This window comes from Arachis stenosperma, chromosome 8, assembly GCF_014773155.1.
Source record: "Arachis stenosperma cultivar V10309 chromosome 8, arast.V10309.gnm1.PFL2, whole genome shotgun sequence".
In the NCBI taxonomy this organism is placed as follows: Eukaryota; Viridiplantae; Streptophyta; class Magnoliopsida; order Fabales; family Fabaceae; genus Arachis; species Arachis stenosperma.
The window spans coordinates 41,499,784-41,519,189 of NC_080384.1; the positions used below are offsets into that span (position 1 = coordinate 41,499,784).

Consider the following 19,406-nt stretch of genomic DNA (forward strand, 5'->3'; position numbering starts at 1 on the left):
GGATCAATCTCTAATTTGGATAGTGATTGCAAATAAATAGAAAATTATGAGTAGTAAGAATAACGGAGGATGAAACTTATTTAGAGTAAGATTTTTTTTCTTGTTAACATGAATAGTAATCATTGAAGTAAATTTTTTATGTTAATATTATATTATTTTTAAGAAAATATGTTTAAGAAAATATTTTTTTATTAGGCCTAGTTTGATGTATATATGATGTTATTTTCCATCTTAATGCGTAACATTATTTGGTAGAGTACAAGTTGTATTATTTGGATTAAGATATGCATTAGTGAATGATGTTGTATAAATATGTTCCGAACTGAGAGACAATCTGATACGTTCTTTATGCAGCCCCACTAATGTATCACGAGCATGCGACGGCAGCAGGGTATGTGCCTGGACGAGAGGATTGTTCCGTACTTGCAGATGGCCGGTTTATACCATCTTACGAGGTTGAATGAGAGCTGATTTAGGTTGGATGAACCTCTGGTTAGTGCATTCGTGGAGCGATGGCGTCTGGAGACGCATATGTTTCATATGTCGTTCGGGGGAGTACAGGATTACACTGCAGGACATGGCGTACCAGTTAGGGCTGTCGATCGATGGACATTATGTTAGTGGTTGCCTGATAGATTTCCAAACGTACATCGAGGGTGGTCGCCCAGCTTGGGCGTGGTTCGAGGAGTTGCTGGATATATTGACTCCTGAAAACTGCATCCAGAAGTTCACAGTGAATTGCAGCTGATTCCAGGAGACATTCAGAGAGCTTTCTGATGGAACTGATGAGCCCACTGTTAGGAGGTATGACCAGGCCTATATCATGATATTGTTGGGGACTTAGCTATTTGGTGATAAGTCCGGTACTCGCATTCACATTAAGTGGCTGTCGTACGTAGCCAGGCTTGAGAACATGGGTGGGTATAGCTGGAGATCAGCTGCTCTCTCGTGGTTATACTAGTACAAGTGTCGAGTGGCGAACAGACAAGTGGTGAAGTTAGCCGGACCGTTACAGCTGCTTCAGTTATGGATCTGCTGGCGGTTTCCTGGATTCAGACCCGCTGGATATGATACGTTCGGATGGCATTTGGCCTCGAGCTACTATTATATTCGAATGCTTTATTTGTCACAACTATTAGGTGTTAGGTTCATTATATGCTATTATTTTGTCCTATTCACAATTTTTCTATTCTATTATTTGGTGTTACCTTCATTTAGTGATAAACTTGGTGTGGGTTGCAGGTGGTCAGGTCACAACCCTACAGCGAGCGAGAAAGGACCTCGAGTTGTGAGTTTGAGGCTTAGAATATATCTCTTTTAGGCAGGGGATATGAGTACTTCAACAAATCTTTATAATTAAAATCTCTCTTAGATTAGCAATTCGGTATTATCAACGATGACGTTTTGTAACTATTTCTATTCACAGTTCATTTGGATGCCGTATAACTCTCATGACGTAGTTCAGGTTGTGCATCCGAAGATATTAGAGCATTGGCATACAGCGTTATGGAGGTCCGTGACAGCGTTGATATATTTTGCTATCATAGAGTAGCACCAAATAGATTGGGTGCTACCGCAATTTGGTGGAGTACAGTCTCGACCCCGAGCCACACTAGACATTGACTTCTTGATGTCAAAGGATGACAGAGGTGGTGATCGTTGGTTCCCATACAACTTGCAGTTTTGGCACCTTTATTGGGACAACCAGTGAAGTGCCTGAAAATATCCGCAATCACATGTCTGAGCCATGAGTGACACTCTGTAACTACCAAGTGAGAAGGACCCAGTAGGCGTGGTTTCACCGACAGTGAACTCAAAATTATCTCTATCATACAAAGTCAATGTGAAACACCTCAACATCTTCAGATTAGCCTCTATAGCCTCTCCCCTTGCGAACAAATAGCTCGTCCAACCTCCCGTACGTGGACTTCACCAGTGAACAAACCGGAAGGTTCCTGGCTCCCTTCAGTATAGAATTCACACACTCAGAGATATTCGTCATCATATGTCCGAATCTCCTACCCTCATCCCGATACTGAGTCTACATCGCATACTCAATCCTGTTAGTGTAGTCACACATGGCAGGGTCTTTGGTTTGTATAATATCAAACCAGTAATCAAATTTAACCTCAGTCTTTGCATACGCCACATTCACCAGAAGCCTCTGTGCATCCTTGCCCTTAAAAGTTAGGGCAAAATTTGCGGCCACATGTCGAATACAGAATGTATGGTATGTAGTAGGTGGTAGCCAACCTCCGTCGGGAGCCTCAAGTGCTGCCTTGATACCGTTGTGCAGATCTGATATCACTAGAATACCCGGCTGCGAAGTCACATGCTGGAAGAGGTGGGATAGAAAAAATGACCAGGACTTAGCATTCTCACCCTCCACGAGTGCAAATGCAATAGGCAGGATGTTGGTGTTTCCTTCTTGTGCAATCGCAACTAGCAACGTACCCCCATATTTGCCATACAGGTGGACCCCGTCGACACTTACCAACGGCTTGCAATGCCAGAATGCTTCAATACACGGTGAGAATGTCCAAAAAATCCGGTGAAAATAAGCTTATGAGTCTGTCCACCTGCTCACCCACTCGCACATGATTCGTCCTCAACACTGCAACACTACCAAGCATCGTCATCTGCACACCTAAGACCCATCGTGGCAATTCATTGTATGACTCATCTCAGTCTCTATAAATCTGTACCACGGCTTTCTGCTTAGCCAACCAAACCCTCATATAAGTTGGCCTAAACCCGAAATGTGCCTCTATCGCATTCAGCAGTACCTTGATACAGACGGCTGCATCAGCTCTAACCATTGGCAGTATGAAAGCCGAGATCACATGATAATCAAGACTCCTATGATCGCTTGAGATCGACGTGGCCAGACAAGTATGAGGTTCATTGTACCGTTTTACCTCCCAAAATACCTCTACCTGGTAGAGACCGATCGTAATCAACCATGTGTACCCGTTACTGAATTCCGTACACTTCCTAAGGTACTTGCGATAATCGGACTCCACCACTTTGTACTGTACCCCGCGTCGGATGCTATATGTCTTCACGCTTAACACGACCTTCTCTTTATCATGAAACTGCTGACCAACCTGAAACTCTGATAGACTTCCGGTACCCTGAGTATCTCTGGCACCAAATCCAATAGGTTCGCCAAGAACCCCCTCCTGTCTCATGGCATCCAAGTCCAAATATGAAAAGTGTGAGGGGGGAGGTACTGCTGAGTCCCTAAGTTGGACACTCTGCCAGTCCCAGCTGGATTACTCGCTGCTATGTCATCCCCGTTATCATCGGCAATGATGTTCGGCTCCACATCATCAGCGTCATCATCATCCGGCAATGCATCGTCTATACCATTTGGTGCCCCATGCTGTAATGAAACCGGCGCCCTATCAATAATACCAACTTTTCCGTCACCACTGCGGTTGAGATCAACTGCGAAGGACGGGGTCCCCGTTTCCTGAGGTGCAATCACAGGCACAGATGAAGATGCACCAACAAGTCTCGAACTAGAATAGGCTGCCGTTGCTGGAGTTTGGGTATTCTGGTTCGAACCACTTGAGTTAGAGACCACATCTTTAAGCTTTGCCAACAACTCATGTGTCCTGACCTTGGAAAACTGCCAACGACAATGGAACAGAATCTCCAAATCCTCGTCACTCCCTATGACAAACAAATCGTATTTCACATCATATCACAAAACTAAAATCGGAATGCGATAGAATAACTTCTCAACCTGTTGCAATCCTAGTTTCTGTATTATAGAATTCAGGAAATTAGCGAAGCTCGTTGTAGGTTTCAAAAAAAATATTGAAGGGATTCTTATCAGTGAACTTAATACCAAAACGTGTTTTTTTCTTAATCTACCCTCTATAGTGCACCAACATTAAAAAACTCTCCTCACTAGCCATTGGTTTCACTCTAATGGGAGGAATTCACGTTCACACCATATTTATATACGTCGGGGTTTGATAATTTGAAGCAGTTACGATATATAAAAAACGCTTGATTTGAAAATGTTGTACGAAATGATATGTCACAATTCTTTTTTGATACATGTCAAAATGATGGAAAAGAAAGAATATCTTTCGAATTATATATATGTAAATCGAAACAGACTCATTCGAATTACTAGGACCCTCCTTGCATGCATAATTCGAATTATTATGATTCTAACTACCCTAAGACTACATGCATGCATAATTCGAATCATGCTGATTCGAATTACCCCAACACTACAAGCATGAATAATTTGAATTGGTCTAATTCGAATTAGTGTTGGTTTGCCTAATTCGAATTACATAAGAATATACTTTTGGAAAATTCAGATAACATTTTTCAATTTAGTATAATTGTATAATTTGATCTTTCATTTAATTTAATTGTGTATTTTGTCCACATTTCTATAATTATTTATGAAAAATATTCTATTTAGTTAAACATGGGTGAAATTTCTAAAATATTTTATCACAACTTTTGGGTTAAGGAAGATGCTTTATAATTGGAAAACTCTTTTTATCAACAAAACCCCTACAAAGTAATGAAAACTACATAAAAACTTTGTTAAACAAGTAGCACCGGATAATTCGAATTACATAAGAATATACTTTTGGAAAATTCAGATAACATTTTTCAATTTAGTAATTGTATAATTTGATCTTTCATTTAATTTAATTGTGTATTTTGTCCACATTTCTATAATTATTTATGAAAAATATTCTATTTAGTTAAACATGGGTGAAATTTCTAAAATATTTTATCACAACTTTTGGGTTAAGGAAGATGCTTTATAATTGGAAAACTCTTTTTATCAACAAAACCCCTACAAAGTAATGAAAACTACATAAAAACTTTGTTAAACAAGTAGCACCGGAAGTGTTTTATGGTATTGGTAGTATTATCTATGCATAAATCATTATTTGTAATTGTTAAATTCTAAATACTTTTAATCAGTATTCAAGTGGCTTAAAATAAAAAAAAAATAATACACTAAAATTTTAGTTTAAAGAAATCTTGGTATTTTGCATATATTTTTGTTTTTCTTTAAGCATACATGTACATGCACAAATCCAAATATTTTAGGTAGGCCATTTTTTGTAAATGTCGATCATAGAAGATTGAAGATTAATATTTGGGTGGGGAGGGGTTGCGCTGACAAAGTGGGATGGTCGCACTAGGTGAAAGCCAGGAATGGTGGGGGTGGGGGAAATGGTGTGATGCTGATGAAATTACCGGAGAGATGAAAGAGAGAATGTGAGAATATATTTTGTAATTTTATTGACTCAACGTTAGAATTATTTTGTCAAATAGAATATATTTTTAGGAGTTTTCAGAAATAAAAAAAATTATATTTTTTTAAAAATTATTTTTGAACTTTAATTCTCCAAATATGATTTTTTTTAGAACAAGTTTGCCGTACCCCGACGAACTCTATAAAAATGATAGAGTTCGCGCGAATTTTCTTTAGTTTTTTTTCATTCCACGTTTTTAATTCATTATTATCATTTTCGAATAGTATATAAATTTACAAACAGTATATAAGAGTATACAAAAATACACACAATAAACATGACTTCTTTAAGGATAATAATAATAATAATAATAATAATAATAATAATAATAATAATAATAATAATAGTAGAAGTCCAAATACTCCTAGTCTATAGAGACAAACCCATAATATAATGCTGCTTGCAAGTGATCTCATGTGGAAATGGTTGGAATAACACCAACACAAAATCCCCATACATTCATATATTTGATTCCATGTAGTGATCTTGTAGTGGTGGTTATATTTTTCTCAAATCAATATGGTTACCACGCTGTAAAATACAAGTATATGCAAGAACGTGGCCAGATCATAAAGTTTAATCTATCTTATATTATATTCATATTTAATTTCTTCATAACACTTTCTTTTCTTTTCTTAGAAAAGAACGGGATTCGCATTTCACATCCATTTCCATGCGTGTGGTGTGAAAGGTTTGAAGTGCAGGCTTGAATTGCATTGTGTTTGTGAAATTAAATTCTCAACACAATGTATTGTACTTTGTAACAGTGTTTGTGTCTGTAACATGTGGTTTTTTCTGCTCTTTCATTTCTCACTTCTCGGTTTTCAGTTTTCACAGGTCACAACTCAGAACACGCCATTATTGTTGTGTATTTTTCCTTAGCTTTTTATCTCTCGGCTCTCAGTTGAATGAAATTATTGAATTCTCTTATTTTCCAGCTAAATTAAAATATTGTTATAAGAAAAGAATAGCATTAATGTAATATTTTTGTCATAATTTTATAATTGAGTTAATAGACCCCAAAATTTGAACTCACTTAAATTGACTCTTAAAATTATAAATTATTTAATTCGGCTTTTAAAATTTACAATAGTAACTCCCATTAGCATTAAACTAATTTTTGTAAATAATGTGTTGATTTTACACGTTAATTTGCTATCATTTGGATGCTTTGCCTAAATCTCATATGACTAAAATGTATTAGATCTTTTAAAAATTTAATTGGCTCCGCAATATTTTCATGAAGATTATAATAATAATTTTAATTTAAAAATTTTGTGGCTCGGAAACAATAATCAAGCTTTTAGGTGAGAAATCTAAATCATAACAAGTTAATGTACCAAATCAACACGTCATCAATAGAGATTAGTTCAAAGGTTAATGAGAGTTACAATATAAATTTCGAAGTCCAATTTAAGTCCATTAAAATTTTTAAAATCAAATTAAATCTGACTTTAAATTTCTAAAATCAAATAAATTATTAACTCAATTATAATTTTTTCTTTTGAAGAATTTTATAGTGCATATGAGTTAACGTATATTTTGTGCTTAGCTTAATTTTTATAACAAATTCTAAATTTTTAAAAATATTTATATTTTTAAAATTAAATATTATTTTTTTTAATTTAAGCACTACCTTTTAGGTATCATAATAATTACCTTTTTTTTTTCTGGTGACTAATAATTACCTCTTATTTTATATATCCAAGTTTCAACCTATGTTGAAGAATGCTGTGAGTCAGTGACAATTCATATATTCTTAAGTTCGTAAAGGGACTTATGTGAAGAGAATGCATTAGCATTCGCGTTTATAAAAGCATTATATATACAAGGTTTTGAAAATACATTCTATCATAACATTTTTCACATTTATAATTTCTAAAAGGCTTTTCAAAAGGATTATACTTCACATCAAATTAAGTAGTATATTTAGAGTAAATTATCTTTTTTATTTATAAAAATATACAATATTAAAAATTTTATTCATAAATTAGTAAAATTAGTTTTATATACATGAGAAATAAATAAAATATCAATTATATTTATAAAAATTTAAAATACTAATAAATTTCAAAAATTATTTTTAATATGAAAAAGACATTTGTGTATTTTATATATTTTATATATATTTCATGAAATATTATGTAGGATTATGAATTTACAATTCTACAAAATTAGCATGCGTGTCTCGCCAAAATGCAGATAACATGATTCAGATAGTAGAACCAAAAATAGGACGCGCGGCGGATTCTGCACAACATGAAAATTTTGTGTTTCAGGCAGTAGGTGTCAATCTTTTTCATGTTGGAGACCGATTTTTTTAACACACAGATTGTATGTTGAGCAACACACAAAATGCTTGCTAGCCTTCTCTGCATGCAGGAGACAGGCTAACATAGAGAACACCTATATATAGCAAGGTTCAGGCCTTCTTTGCAACCATTTGTATTCAATACAAACATTTCACTTCTTCTCTTTTATTTTTTTTTCAAAAGTAAAGCAAAAATATCTAGTAGTATTGGATATGTGGTTGTAAGTATGTATCTCAAATATTATATGAGAAATAGTGACACTAGGATGATATTTAAGTGTGATAATCTCATTCTGTTACACACTTGGCGAGTAAGTTCTTTGTCCGAGTTAAAGAGTCTGATATTAAGGAGGGTTTGTGCTAGCGGTAGAAAAGAGGTCGGAAGGGTTGGGTATAAGTTGCTAGCACCAATGGAAAATGGAGTTTTTCAGTTTCGGCTGTTTTGACTCCATGTCGAAGAATATGTGCGTCTCACGTTTGACATCCATGGTAGAATCATGGTGGAACAAGTAGTGGAGCTTTCTGCGGAGGCTAGTGATGTCAGCAGTGGTGGATCTGGTCACTCAAATTTTGTGCAGGATGATCGACCTCTTGCCCCAGCATCGCTACATTGTGCTAGTCATGTGGAAGACATGGACGTGGATGGTGAGGAATCCGATGAAAAGTATGTTGACGATAGCAACGATAGTTGTTCTTCTGAAGATGATGAGGAGGAGGAGTTTGTACCAGAGACGCCGGTCGACGCATCAGTTAGGTATCTTCTTCTTGCCCCACATCAATTCCGGCCTTATTAGCTATATCCAGTCACTATCATACATTAGATCTGGACACGATGCATAGGAAAACTCCATTTTCAACACGGGCGGAGACGATTATAACCTAGACGATGGTATGGAGTTTATGGTTGTCCACAAATTCAAAAGCAAAGAGGTAATAATGCAAGGAGTGAAGAATTACAGCATTCGCAGAAGTACTGAGTACCTGAGTCGTAGAGTCGGACCGATTAAAGTATTATATACATTGTCGGCAGAAGTACTGAGTACCTGAGTCGTAGAGTCGGACCGATTAAAGTATTATATACATTGTCGGCAGCTGTATGTCCTTGGAGTCTTTGTGTTGCTCTCCGACAAAATCTCGGTTATTGGTGAGTTCAAGTTTAATTGGGGAGTAGTTTTTTATTTATCATGATTATATCTGTTATAAATGTCTACCAGTATATTTTATGTCATTAGGGAGGTGCATAGGTTTGGAGTTGCGCATAGTGAAGTATCCTAATCGTCTCGAACTGCCTGTAACTGTGACCCCAGTGGTGGTGGAGGTGGTGGTAGGGGTGGGGTGGATGTGGCAAATCGACGGGTGTGTTTGGTTTTGCGTTAGAAGGAAGAGAAGCACGTTTGAGTGCATTGAACGCTTCCTCTTTTTGTTTGGATGCTTTTTTTTCTTTAAACGCCAACGTAATTTTAGGTTCTTAACGTGCGTTTATAAGAAGCTAGAAATCGTAGCTTCTGCGTTTAAATAATCACGTTAGGATTGGATTTATTTTGTTTTATCAATTCTACCCTTTACTTCTTTGCTTGTAGTCCTTTTAGTATTCAAATATTTTAAATATATAATTATGTTTTTTTATTAAATTTTTACTTTTGATTTTGTATAAAAAAATATTTTTGTTTGGCTTTGTTAAAATTTGTAAGTGTAATTCTTGTATATTAATTATTATATAATTTTATTATAATATAAATTATTGATCCCATTAAAAAGAATAAAATAAATAAAAAATTAATTATAACTAAGAATCAAGTCATGAATAATTAAAATTTATAATTTAAAATAGTATTAAATAAAAGAGTACTGAGAATATTAAAAAAATTATAAGTAATATAATTTAATAAAGTATATTTTGATATATATTTTTCATATATTATTTTTGCTTTTGATATAAAAATATATTTTGTCAATTTTTATATATTATTTTTATTTTAGTAAGCAAATATTAATTTTATTATAAAATTAATTAATAATATTTATTTAAATAAATAAATTAAAATGATAGAATAATATAAAAAATTTATTTAATTTGATGTCTATTTTAGTAATTTTCTATTTAAAAGTAATTTTAAGTAGTGTAATCCAAACAATATTTACTTTACTATAGTCCATTTTGATAAAAGATTACCAAACATAAATCACTTTAACACAAACTCACTTTTCATCAAAATCAAGTTTGCAAAATCAATTTTATACAAACTCCCATTTACAAACTGAAATCCAAATACACACGTCGTAGTTGGCTGGGATATCACCCTGCTCCTCGTGTCAGTGATACTTAGCCTCTTTCTCAGACTTCACATCCAACCGTCACCTGCGTGTTGGGCTTATATGTTTGCCACCTCCATACACCTGCAATTACACTTGATTAACCCATTTTAACAAAAAAAACCCTGACATTTTTTTATATTAAAAAAATAAGGCAATAAATTTAACCATAACTAAATTAATTTTTAGATATTCCATGAAAATTATCTTTTGTTGCAATATAGTATACTGATTTGAATAAGGGTTAATTACCAATTCAATACCCGAAAGATTCATCCGTTGACTAAAAGGTCTGTAAAAAATATTATCGACAAAATAATTCTTGAATGATTTGAAAATATGACAAAAAGAATTAATAAATATTATATTTTTTGTAAGTAACAAAACAATTTTCATATTTAATAAATGACTTATCCATTAGATCTAAATTTTTGTGGCAATATTTGAATAAATATTTAGAAGATACAAAAAAAAATCGAAACAAAATTTAATCTCTAATTTTTTTTCAAAAAAACATGATTATTCACAATAATTTTTTTAAGAAACTCAATTGACAAAAATTAACAAATTTTAAGAATAAAAATATCTTATTTTTTTAATAATAATTGTAAAAATTTACTTTAAAATTTAATCTTTAACATTGTTTTTTATAATATATATTTAATTTTTATTCTTTTTTTATCGTATTTTATATCTCTCAATAATTTATTTACCATTAATATCTTTTAGAATTCGTTTTATTAGTGATGTAAATTTTTAGATACTATTTTGATAATTTACTCTCTAAATAAATTTCACTTGCCAAAAAAAATGATAGAATGGCCGTTAGGAAATAAAGTGGAAAAATGAGAAGTTAGTTTGAAAAGATGTGATGCACGTGATACGGCCATAGGATAAGATATAGGATCGATTATCATCATAGGGTGGCGAACAAAACAATGAGGAAGGAATATGCATGGCACGTGACCGCACTTATGGAACCCTCTTCCATAGTTCCATTTCTTCCAAATCCCAATCACAATAATCATCATCAGAGTGCTTTATACCATCATCTTTCTTTCATCAAAATCGTTTCATGAGCTGTGCCAAAAAAGTTGTTTACTCGTAAGTTTATTAAACACATACGTCGATATTTTAATTGGAATGACTTTTTTTTTATGTTATATGGTAATATGATATGGACCTAACATTCAAAGAGGAAAGGAGAAAAAGCGGGGTGTATAACTGATAACGGCATTGAGAAGGACAAGAAATAGTAGATGGAGAGAGAAAAGAAATTAATCAAATTATAGTAGTAACGGCATGAGTGAGAAGAAAGGCATGCACGCGCACCAAAAGGAGAGTGGAAGTAGATTCTAACAATGCTTAATGGATCCCTTTTGCATAGTACTGTACTCCCCACGCATATGATAGAAATTCCCGCACATGTGGCGCGTGACATAAAAACAGGATTGCCTTTGCAAGAAATCAGCTGCGGTATCTATAATTGCATACCTAGTTTATTTATGTCAGCACTCACCACTCAAATAAATGTAATACATATTAAGCCATTATAGGCCCAAATTATAATTATAAATAATCAATAGAATTGTTAAATTAAAAAAAATACTACTCATTTTTTAAATATTATTTTTTATTCGGTCTTTAAATTTAATATTTTATTATTTTAATTTTTTAATTAATTATGTTTTTTATTTTTAAAAAATCACTTTTATTTTTATTTAATTTATTATTATATTTGTCACGTAAAATTTGTAACTACTTGTAATATATTGATTTTTTGTAAACTAAATCATAAAATTTGTAACAATTTTTCGGGCCCTAATTTTAAAAAAATCAGTGAAATTTTTAAAATAAATTAAATTCACTTTAATTTTTTTTAAAATCAAAATATTCAAATTTCATATCAATAACACATCTAAAATTAAATAAACAACGTAACACATCCAAAATTATATACTAACACATTTAAATTATTGGTATTGTAGTTCTCTAAATTATATATTAGACATAGAAAAACTAAACTCAAATACACATAAAATTATAAGAATGCACTCTAAATATTTTATCAACACATCTAAAATTTATATAAAAAAAACTTAATATAGGCTTGGGAAACATAAAAAACAACATAAACATTTAAAATTAGATATTGACACATCTAAATTACGTTAACATTACAATTTCTAAATCAAACATATGAGTGCCAAAAAAAATTATAATCACAAACACATTTAAAAAAATACAAAAACTTCCAATATTATCCATAAATTAAAAAAATAGAACCTTTTATTAAACAAAAAAAGGGATAACATATCTTCATGAATGAAGTCAACCAAAATTTTTTAGAATTGTACAAGCAAAAATACCAGCGACAGAGAAGGAGTGCGACTCAGGGAGGAGACAGGGGGGCACGCATCGACAGAAGAGTCGTGGGAGGAGCGGGCGGTTGTGCACAGCACGAGGGAGGAGACCGGGCACAGGGAGGCGTAGAGGTGTATGCGCGACGTAGGAGAGGTGCGCATCGCCAAAGAAGGAGATCGTCGCAGAAGAGGTGGGCAGCGCGGCAGAAGACGAAAGCGGCCACAGATGAGGAGGGAGAAGATGAGGAGGAGTAAGCGCTGCAGCTTTGAATCTTTATGGTGGGAAAGTTTCATTAGTGAAAATCTGATTTGGAATATTTAATATTTTATTTAGGATTTTTTAGAATTTATAAAATTTAAATTTAAAATTTTGAATTTTAATTCTAATTAATTTATTTTTGCAGATTTATATTTAAATTTAAAAAATAACAAAATTTATTTCGATATGTTTGTTTTATTTTTTTAATTAATATAATAAAAAAAGCTGAATAGAAGAGTAATTTAAAGGATACCTAATTACTCTTCCTTAACCATTTCAATTCGCACCACATGCAACAAAAGGAAGCATTTAATATGGATGGGTTAGAGGGTAGTAGTGTGGTCCTGTCGTCCTGCACTCCTGCTACAAAAAAGATCACTCATATAAAGAGAGTTGCACACACACTTTATGATCCTAACTCCAAAGTTGAATGATAACGAAAACAATTAAGTGGGTCAAAGTTACTTAAAAAGAAGGCGTTTGACCAAATATTAACACCACAACTAGACAAAACAGCAACTTAAAAGGGCATTATGGAAGCCACGTACATCAATCAAATGAAGGAAAAGCAGATTGTCTTAATGCTACCGAACAATTATTTTTATTCAAATGGATTGGAGAGTCGCAATTCTAAGTATTACAAACTCACCCACACCACATTCGTACACAATACTTAAGGTTTCATCTACTAACAAGTCTCGAACCTAGATGCACTTGTTGTAAGGTATACATCATAACCACTAGACAATGCTACATAACAATTTGGGATAAGTTTGTATCTAATTTCTTGGGCTTCTCTGCATGAGCCCTGTTTTGGGATAAAGCCAACACCAAAAGGGTGGGCCAATGAGTTTTTTTGAGGTACCTTTCCTTGTAGCTTAAAAAGGACGTCAATAATTATTAAGCTGATTAGTGTGTAGTATAATAATAATAAGCGAATAAAAAGGGACAACCTAATTTGCATTCTACGTACGTAACTACGTATGCCATTGTAGTCCATTCTCTCCCAGCTGGTTTTGGTGACCATCGCTGTGCCTTGTCAAAGTGTGTCACACTCTATACAACCCATGTTAGATTATGCCCCCACAAGACTATATATTATTGAACATTTGCATTTCGAATAATGGCATTACAACCTTTAATCTAGACACTTCTTTGTTAACGTATATGGATCACGACCACACGAGTGCCACACTTGATCAAGAAAGAAGGGAACATAGCTTGTTCATATAAGGTAAAATAAAGCGAAAGGACAAATGCTGCCTAACAATGTTGATAACAAAAGATGCGTAATTCTCTACCCTCCAGCACCAAATCTTGATACAATTTGCAATTTTTCTGCTAATAATTGAGCAATGTTCTCTTTCAATGTCACAATTCAAAAGAACATGGATTTGGTACTGACGGGGGAGTGCAATTGACACATCAAACTTCTAGTGCTGTTATATCATGCCAGCACTTTTCACTAGTGAACATAACTAAAAAAGTGAACAGTTGTAAACCTCAGCATCACACAAAATTCTCAAGCCAATTTACAGAATTTTATTATTGGATATTATGAATCAAAATTTACAAATAAATAAAAAGGTTCCCCTTACATACAGGGGAAACAAAGAAAAAAAGAGATTTACGCGGGGGTGGGGGTGGGGGAGAGAGAGCACTATCCAATTCTCAATTATGTTGAACAATCTATTGAAGGAAAAAATCTGGTTTAAGTAAACTCCCGATAGGTTGAGAATGTTAATCAAGTTCCAGCACCACTTTACCTGGAATCAACTTCTTGTCTTTTGCCTCATGAGCCTCCCTTACTTGTGTTATGGGATATGTTTTATCAACAGGTATCTTCAACTTTCCAGCTTCACATAGCTTTCGAATCTCAATTAGACCTTCTATGTCAGCCCTCATGTATGTCCATGAGTAATCTGCACCATAAAAAAGGGGGGAATTACATATTAAACATAAACTTCATACTTCACAGCATTTGTAAATATTGGTTAAAAAACAGTATCGAAATAAACCCTAACCTTAACTACGAACATCCAGCGGAATCAATAGAGTTAATTATATCATATCAGTGGATATCGGCATGAATACTAAACTATTAACGGCAGAGCTGGGAAGTCCAAATGTACTGCCAGAATTAGATAAACCAGACACCATAGTAGGGAGAGCACCTCCTCCGAAAGAGTGATTCTTGGGTAAAGCTCATTTATTAAATGAAAAATCAGCCATGTTTAAGCTTGATCATATTTGAGTTAGTAGCTCTTGAGCCATTTTTCAACAAGTGTGTGTCGGTTTCTATAATTGTACTAAACTCTAATATTCTTTCGTTATTATGTAACTTTAGTAAGATAGTGTACGGTTATAGTATTGATATGTAAATTATATTTTCAATAGATTGTTTCCTTATAGACAAGACGCTCAATTTATGTCTAAGTAGAGAAGCTCTTAAACTTTTAATCAGTTGAGATTGAGCCTTAAGGATTGTTTGTAAAGCAAGCCATAAAACTAAATTTAGTTCCAACAATCTAAGCACGGGCAGCACTCACATTTAACCCTACTTGTGAGTTATCCAATGGTGAGGCAAGTATAATGGGCCCCTATTTAACCCTACTTGTGAGTTATCCAATGGTGAGGCAAGTATAATGGGCCCCGTCCCTGCTCAAATTTCCCCTCGATTATCTGTTAATGTTATTTAAGTTCTCAAGCCACCTTGACCTAAGAACACTTAGCAACATACATGATTCCACTTTTCCTCTATTTCTCAGGACAATCTAACACTGTTAAAGGGAAAACAGAAATTGCATAGCAAAAAAGTGGCATACATGATGTTAAAGCAAAAGAACGAAATGTACCAGGGGCATTTTTTTACCTATTCCATGAGAGTATCGGTATCGAATCTGTTTTTGTAACTCGGCAACTTTAGCTGCAGGAAGCCCAACTGCCAGTCCAAACCGATCAGCCAAAGATGCTGCCTCACCCTTCAAGGAAAGAAAAGAAAGGTTGAAGCGCAGCTATTGCTTTCAAAGGGAAAAAATCTAGAAGATTATTCTTGAGTGACCATTTATCATTAACTTTAATCACCTACCTGAAGTGTCATGTAGTGCCCACCTTGCTTCAGAAAATTAATGCCCATCCTTTCTGTCTCTGGCACACCAATCGTGTCCAAAACAGCATCGAACTTCCCCTTTATAGCTACCTCCACATCCTGTCACTCAAGATGAGATTCACGACAAACCAGGTCTTAAACAAGATGTTTGGCATCAAGAAAGCATACATTCAAAGATCAAATTATCTGATTTGGGGTTGATTGTATTTTCATAACATGCTGGATGATCATATTATATAGTTATTAGCTTTACTAACCTGCTACTTATATAACATAGTCCACCTATTTTACATGTATGTATGGGTTGTATTTGGGTTTGGGGTTTATGTTAATCACGTCTTACTAAGTTTTACTCATCCAGTGAGTTTCCCTTATGGACTAACAGTATTAAAATACTTATAGGATTCAGGATTTTGTTCCATTTACCTGATGTATTGCATCAGGATAAGGGCTTAGAAATAATTGTTGCTACATTAAAAGTGCAGTTAAACAATCGCACTAAAATAAATTAGCTGATTTCAATGATGAAAGTTTAATTTACTTTCCAATTCATGAAATTTGCTTCCAGAAATCAGAACAAAGAATTTCAGTAACATTTTCTGTCATAATTGAAATATCTGAACATGGCAAGTAATATGATCCAAAAAAGATTCATAACCACCTCAGTAATATAGTCAACAGCCTGCTCAGCACCAGCTGCTAATAGTCGCTCAATGCTTTGACCTCCACAAGTGGTTGCAACATGACAACCAGTAGCTACTGCAATCTGAATTGCAGCAAAACCTACTGCTCCTCCACCTCCCACTACTAATATCCTTTGTCTGTTGAGGTAAACTAAAGGATATTAGTAAGTAAAACAAAAAGAGGTCTCAGCAAGATGAATTTAGAGGGTATAAGATGAAAACTTAAATTCATCCAATTGAAATCATACCCTTCAGTTATTCTGGCAGTACTTTTTAGAGCACGCCAAGCCGTTAGTGCAGCAAAAGGTATTGCACTTGCTTCCTATAAGATAAAAATATCAGCAAACATGCTTTCAATTTTTATATCTCTCGGTTAGGAAGGACAAAAGGGTTTCCAAGAAATAAGAACATTTTGGATGATATGTGGCTCACATTTTGAACAGATCAACATGACAGATAAAGAAGTTGGATATGTTTCCTGATTAACATAGTCTACAAGAAGTCCTAAAGAAACTAAATTTTATGTGAATTGAGCCTATAAAGCATGCAAATGTTTCATAATCTATAGGACAGGCCAGCACATTTTCAAATGTTTTCTTCTAGCTGCAGATCTTAAAATAATTATGTTTTTCAATGTACTGCCATTTTCATATTCAAAATTCAGTTATGATTAAGTCTTGATCATAATATAAGCCAATCACTGTTGCCGAACCATTGTACAAATTGACTAATAGACAGCTCTATATTAAAACATATTTGGCCACTTACACATCAAATATTCATTCTTTAAATAAGCGACCAAATTATTTACACTCGGTCTTTCCAAACACACTTCTACTATCAAATTCCCTTCACCAAATATTGTGTTTCAAATTAATTTAGGCCCACGATCCATCAAATCAATAGGCCACACATAGCTGATGGAAAAAGGAAGAACAATAAAATTTCCAAATAAAGCTTGGGACCAAAACAGAAACAAGAGAGCTCCAAATATCACATGCAACAAGACCAATTTCTGATTTTCGTCAATGGCACATGAAATCACAACTTGCATTTAAAATCAACATTCCCTGCTAAAGACACTTACCACATGCGAAAGTGAACTAGGCTTTGGAGTAATCTCATCTTCAGGTAGAATAGCATAATCAGTATAAGTACCCCTCACAGCAGTTGGATGCAAAGCCCCAAAAACCTCCTGTCCGATGCTCACCGACCTCACCGAAGCTCCAACGGCTGCAACCTCGCCGCTGACGTCGCGGCCCAAGATGATAGGCAAGAGCGGCTCAAAAAGGGAACGCCCATAGCCAGAACGCATCTGAGCCAAAACAAACTCGATTCAGCATTTTCCAAAACATCCACATTGTTCAATAGAAAGAAACGAGCTGGAAAATTAAAGTCAATGAATCCGGAACAGGGTCAATGCAAGAATCGAATCTCCACAAATTAGAGATGCAACTATACAAGACAAGAATGGAGTAAAATCCAAATTTAGAAACGAATGATTGAAGAAATGGAGGAATAAAGGAATCTGAAATTGGCATCTACTCTAAGAGAGAGAGAGAGAGAGAGAGAGAGAGAGTGAGTGAGTGAGTATAACTGACGCGAGTGTCCAAGGGGTTGATGGAAACGGCGCGAGAGCGAACGAGAACTTCGTTGGGCTTCAAGGGAGGGACTTGGACGTTGGGGTGCAGTTGCAGAACCTCGGGACCGCCGAATGAGGGAACAAGAACGGCGCGGCAAGTGGAGTAGCAGCTGCGATTATGATTGGAAGCAGCGCTAGCAGAGTGTGTGAGAGTGATTGCAATTCTTGTCGGGATCCTCATTTTGTTGATTCAATTGGTGGGGTTTATGGAGGGGTTTTGGGAAATTAGGGATTGTAGAAGAATTATAACGAGTGAATTGAAATTGAAATTTGATGTGTGTGGTGTGTGCATGTGCATGAGAGAGAAGAGGGGAACGTGTCCGTGTTAGGCTCCGCACAGCATCACACAGAAGCAGAGAGAGAGAGAAAGGGAGGTTGGGTGGTGGATTTGGTTTGCTGACGTAGCGGTTGCTGTTTAAACGGTTAATGATGGATCGTTATTCATCTCCTGATCCTTCATAATCATGTTATTACACATGCATTAAATATTGAAAAATATCTAGTGTTAATATGGATGCCCATTTAATTTTAATGATACGTGATTTTTTTTTAATATAGATGGCTAAATTTGTTATTTTTATAAAGTTTGAAAAGGCTCAATTTTGTTATAATGTAGATGATGACAAACCATTCCTCTAATTAAGTTTATTTGAATGGTATAAAATTTTAATATAGACGGCACTATTTTTCTAAAATTTAATATAGACGGTACTATATATATTATATATATATTAATATATATATATATATATATATATATATATATATATATATATAAATTATTTCTATTATATTGAGATATTAATTATGGTGAATATTAATAATAAAATTTTTTATTTTATATTTATTTTCTCTTTATTATTTATTTATTTCACAACAAGTTATGAATACGCGATTTTGATCAAATTAAGAAGACTCAGATAATAAATTTTTATTATGTCGAAACTCTTTCATCTTGAATTTAATGCTCTTGATATATCTGAAAACAACTACTTATCATGGATACTAGACGATGAAATCCATCTTGATTTAATGGATCTTGGAAATACCATTAAAGTTGAAAATAATGCATCTCAGAAGAATAAAGTCAAAACAATGATCTTCCTTCGTCGTCATTTTGACGAAGGATTGAAAAATGAATATCTCACACTAAAAGATCCCGCAGATCTGTGAAAAAAGGTATAATCATCAAAAGACAGTGATACTTTCTCAAGTCTGATATGAGTGGACGCACTTACGTCTACAGGATTTTAAATCCATAAATGAATACAATTCAGCAACGTTCCAAATTACCTCAAGAATGAAATTATGTGGAGAAAAGATAATTGATAATGATATGTTAGAGAAAATTTTCTCGACCTTCTATATCTCGAATGTGCTCCTACAGCAGCAGTATCGAGAAAAAAATTAAAAAATATTT

The 19,406-nt window shown here is 34.1% G+C and overlaps 1 protein-coding gene across 1 annotated transcript; it reads right to left on the reverse strand.

The window, feature by feature from the left end:
* Positions 1 to 14,071: 14,071 nt before the first annotated feature.
* On the reverse strand, positions 14,072 to 18,397 carry LOC130943923 (uncharacterized). The gene is made up of 7 exons (XM_057872012.1): positions 17,946 to 18,397; positions 17,432 to 17,659; positions 16,593 to 16,666; positions 16,323 to 16,482; positions 15,641 to 15,760; positions 15,425 to 15,533; positions 14,072 to 14,474 (listed from the first exon to the last, which is right to left on the reverse strand). Exons 1-7 carry the CDS (start codon positions 18,165 to 18,167, stop codon positions 14,293 to 14,295), a joined length of 1,095 nt encoding a protein of 364 aa, XP_057727995.1. The 5' UTR covers positions 18,168 to 18,397; the 3' UTR covers positions 14,072 to 14,292.
* Between the last annotated feature and the right edge of the window lie 1,009 nt (positions 18,398 to 19,406).